The sequence below is a fragment of the Bison bison genome, unplaced genomic scaffold (assembly GCF_000754665.1).
Source record: "Bison bison bison isolate TAMUID 2011002044 unplaced genomic scaffold, Bison_UMD1.0 scf7180017864192, whole genome shotgun sequence".
In the NCBI taxonomy this organism is placed as follows: Eukaryota; Metazoa; Chordata; class Mammalia; order Artiodactyla; family Bovidae; genus Bison; species Bison bison.
Genome location: NW_011494764.1, coordinates 3263816 through 3267669, shown reverse-complemented (window position 1 = coordinate 3267669; position 3854 = coordinate 3263816). Strand labels below are relative to the sequence as shown.

Here is a 3854-nt window from a genome sequence, read left to right as displayed (position 1 = left end):
TCTCAGTGCCCTCCGGTGAGGCAGCTCTGGGCAGGATGTGTGTGGGTGAGTTAGACACGTGGGCTCTAGGATGCTAGGAATTGGAACTAAGAAGCTACGTGCTGCCCTGGCTGGCTCCTGGGGGCAGGGCTGAGGTGAGGTCTCCATTGGGTGTGCTTGCCAGACTTGGATGAGTCACTGTGGGCAGAAGTCTGCCCCTGGCTCCTTGGTATTTCCCAACCCACGTAGAACTCAAGTACATAGATACAGGAGTCTCCTTTGTATGGTGGCCCTTAGCTGGGCAGCCCAGTCCATTCAGAGGAGGCAGTTTCCCACCCACTAGCTCATCCATCATAGCAAAGTATCTGGAGCCTGTGGGTACCCAGACCCAAGAAAGGAGATGCTCCATACTCCCAGGCTGCTTGAGTGGATTGAGCAGTGCAGGGTGGAGGGGACAAGGAACATCCAGGGATCTGATTATTTTTCTCCCTCCATGGGGCTGGCCCAGGGCCCACAGCTATGGTATATGTCCTGCCCTCGACCGTGAACAGATTTACTCCCCACCAAAGAGTGGACTGTGCCCACACCGTGGAAATCACCTGAGTTCAGCTGGCCAGGCCTAGGGGGCCATGGCGATGGAGTCAGACTAACAGAGGGTCCCACGCCAGGAGCTCAGGCCAGTGTGGGTGGGGGAGTCCTACCCTTTGCACACAGTGGCCTGGCTTGCTCAGCCTGTGGGATGAGCCCTGAGGCCACACGCCCTGCAGCCTGTCTCCAGCGTGTCTGACTTCACCCCTGGCCCAGTCCTGGGCAGTAGGCAGTGTTACCCCCTTCCTTGCCACCCCCCACCCCCTACCCCGAGATGTCTTTCCATATTTGCCAGCCCTGAAGAACTTGGTGAAAAGGGCAGAAGGGAATTCTACCCCCTTCAACCCAAACAGAGCTTTTCAACTCATTAGGCCTGGTTTATGGAAGTCCAGGGCTGCCTCCAGGCTTCCCTGGTGGCTCAGATGGTAAAGAATCTGCCTGCAGTGCAGGAGATGTGGGTTCAGTCCCTGGATTGGGAAGATCCCCTGGAGGGAGGCATGGCAACCCACTTCAGTATTCTTGCCTCAAGAATCCCCATGAACATAGGAGCCTGGCAGGCTACAGTCTAGAGAGTTGCAAAGGGTTCGACGTGACTGAGCACAGCACAGGGCTGTTTCTGGGGTGCCCTCTTCAGCCCCTTGTGCCTCCTGGCTCCTAAAGCAGCTGGAGAATTCCATATGGGAGGGCTTAGGGGTGGCAAATGAGAGTCAAGAAAGCTTGTTTGGCAGCTGCGTTCATTCCTTAAGCCCATTGGTCTTTACTTTAAGGTGTGTCTTACTGAGTTAAAAAGGGGAACGTTTTCTAAAGTTGCTTTTATTCACACATGTGAAACGGAGAAGACAAGTATCAGAATCATAGAATTGTACCCTTAAAATTTGTATTTAGCATGCCTTTGGGAACAGGGCAGCTGGAGATGGGAAGGTGGCCATTCCGCGCAGGCCACCCCTTGCCGCACCGCCTTCTTCCCCCACGGTGACCCTTGCAGTCTTGCTCCTGGTCTGGTCCAGCTTTGTAACATGATATTTGTACTCTGCCAAGTGCTTTCATACTGTTTGTCTCAGATAATCCTTTCAGCTGCTCTGGGATCAACCTGCTGTTGATTCTCTTATAGTGGCTAATTCTGGATTTATCAGGGAACTGTGTGGAGCTCCCATATTTCCAGATCCCCACAGTTCTCCTTCCAAACCATATTTTCTCCTTTGCAGCAGCCAGGGTGTCCCATAGTCACTTCCCAGCGATGTTGTTGCTACGGTTTCCGAGTTCCTTCTCTCTCTGCCATCTCTGCTCTGTGTAAACACATTGCTCAGGCAGTGGCCTCACTTTTGCTCTTCAACCAGACATCTTTATCCCTGATGCTTTTTTTTTCTTTTCAGTATGAAGCTCAGTCCACATTCTTCATTTTTCAAAGACAGGGTTGCAAGAGAATGACCCCCGAGAGGTCCCTGCGGATCAGTGTCTTCTGGCAGGAAGGCTGGCTGCAGTGTCCCATCAATCACTTAGGGGCGGAGGTGGAGCTGGCAGCTGTGGGACCCTCTCCTGATGCTTTCTGCTGCTGACCCCCTCCCTCCTTCCCACCGCATTTGCCCCAGGGTCAGCATGGACCTATAGCTGCCTCAGGGTTCTCTGGCAGCCCAGGGAAGTTCTTCTAGCCTTCTCAGAAAGTGGATAACCTTTTGAAGCCTTAATTTCCCAGTCTATAAAATGGGATTAATACAAGCCCTTCCTCATGGGGGTGGTTGTGAAGGTTAAATGGGACCAAGCATATCAAGCGCTTGGCACCTGGCAAGGCTCAGAATAGGGCTGCTTACTAATGTCCTGTTGACCATTGCTCGGCTTCTGAAATCTAGGGTCTGAGAATCCCTAAGTAACCACCTATTGCATTCTCTCTACTCAGGGTATCAAAAAACCGTTCACTGAGGTCATCCGTGCCAACATCGGGGATGCCCAGGCCATGGGCCAGCAGCCAATCACCTTCCTGCGACAGGTGAGCTGGCCCTCAGGAACCGAGGCCCCTGGGGTAGCAGGGAGGCAACCTGACAGCCAAGCCTATTAAATTGCCTCTTCCTCCTTGCCTGTCCAGCCCCTCAAGACCCAGCAGGCACTAGAATCCCACAGGGAGATGCCACTGAAGCAGCAACCCCCTCCAGCGCCTGATGGCTCCTCTGGTTCTCTCCAGCAGGCTCCTCCCCTTCCTTCCAAGGCTGTCTAAAATCCCTAAGCCCATTCTGAGGTCGCTGTAGTGTACAAGACTCCCAGGTGAATGGTCCTGGATGCTGCATTCGGACCTGGGTTGCTGAGGGCATCAGAGAGTAGATGAAGGCTGGGAGGTGGTGCGTGGGGATCTAGATATGGTTTCCCAAGTGAGAATCCCCAGATTTGAGTGTTGGCTCTGTTGCTGATCAGCTGGGTGGCTTTGGGCAAGTGGAAGTCACCAGAGCACTGCCACAGAGGACTTCTGGGGACCTCCATGAGATGATGAACATGACGGCCTTCAAGAGGCACATTTCCATGTTTCAGTTTGAGTGCCAACTGCAAAGATGCTGCATGGGCCCAACTTGTGAGATTGGTGGGCTTGGGGGGAAAGAAAAGGTGGGAGAGTGCCACAGCATCTGCTAGATAGAGGCTGGAGACCAGCTGTGGGGAAGGCGTTTTCCTAGAGAGGAAATGGGGCCAATACTGGAGCAAAATTTGGTCTTTGTGTGGTTAAGGTTCGTAGGCTGAGGCCGGCAGGAAAGCTGAGTGCTGAACACCCCGGTCTTCCTTTCCTGCTGGTACTTCCTGCTGCAGGGGCTGGCACACAGGAGCGGCAAACTTTGCCCTGCTCTCTGGATGGCAGGTGTTGGGGGCCCCAGGGCCTCAGCCTGCAGGCCCTCAGGGAATTCACACAGGGTATGGGGAGAAGAACTGAGGCCGGTGATGACCTCAGGAACGTCCGCTGAATGGACTCCCGTGGCATTGCTGCTGACTCAGGAGTGTGCCAGCTGCCTGTGAGTGTCGGAGGCCTCAAGCTGGGCCCATGATGAGGAAGTGGATCAGACCAGACAGAGTGGCTCTGCGCGGGAGGTGGAGGTGGGAGGACGTTAGAGCATCCTGCCTGTCCTGAAAGCTTGTCCTGGAAGCACATAGCTTAGGAGAGGAGAGGTCCAAAGTGGCCTCGCTCTGCAGAGGTTCCCCACACGTGCCTGGGGCTCTGGGTGTGAACGGGCTCCTGTTGCCTCAGCCTTTTCTGACTGGCTGGCACACTCCCAGATCCAGCCCTGCTGCTGGCCACAGCGGACCCAGCCTCT

At 54.6% G+C, this 3854-nt stretch overlaps 1 protein-coding gene across 1 annotated transcript in view; it reads left to right on the top strand.

The window, feature by feature from the left end:
• GPT2 (glutamic pyruvate transaminase (alanine aminotransferase) 2) overlaps nucleotides 1-3854 on the top strand; it is a 34608-nt gene that overhangs the window by 4744 nt on the left and 26010 nt on the right. The window contains exon 2 of the mRNA XM_010843906.1: nucleotides 2462-2551. Within this exon, the coding sequence (XP_010842208.1) occupies nucleotides 2519-2551 (33 nt within the window). The 5' untranslated portion in view covers nucleotides 2462-2518. The remainder of the gene's footprint in view (nucleotides 1-2461; nucleotides 2552-3854) is intronic.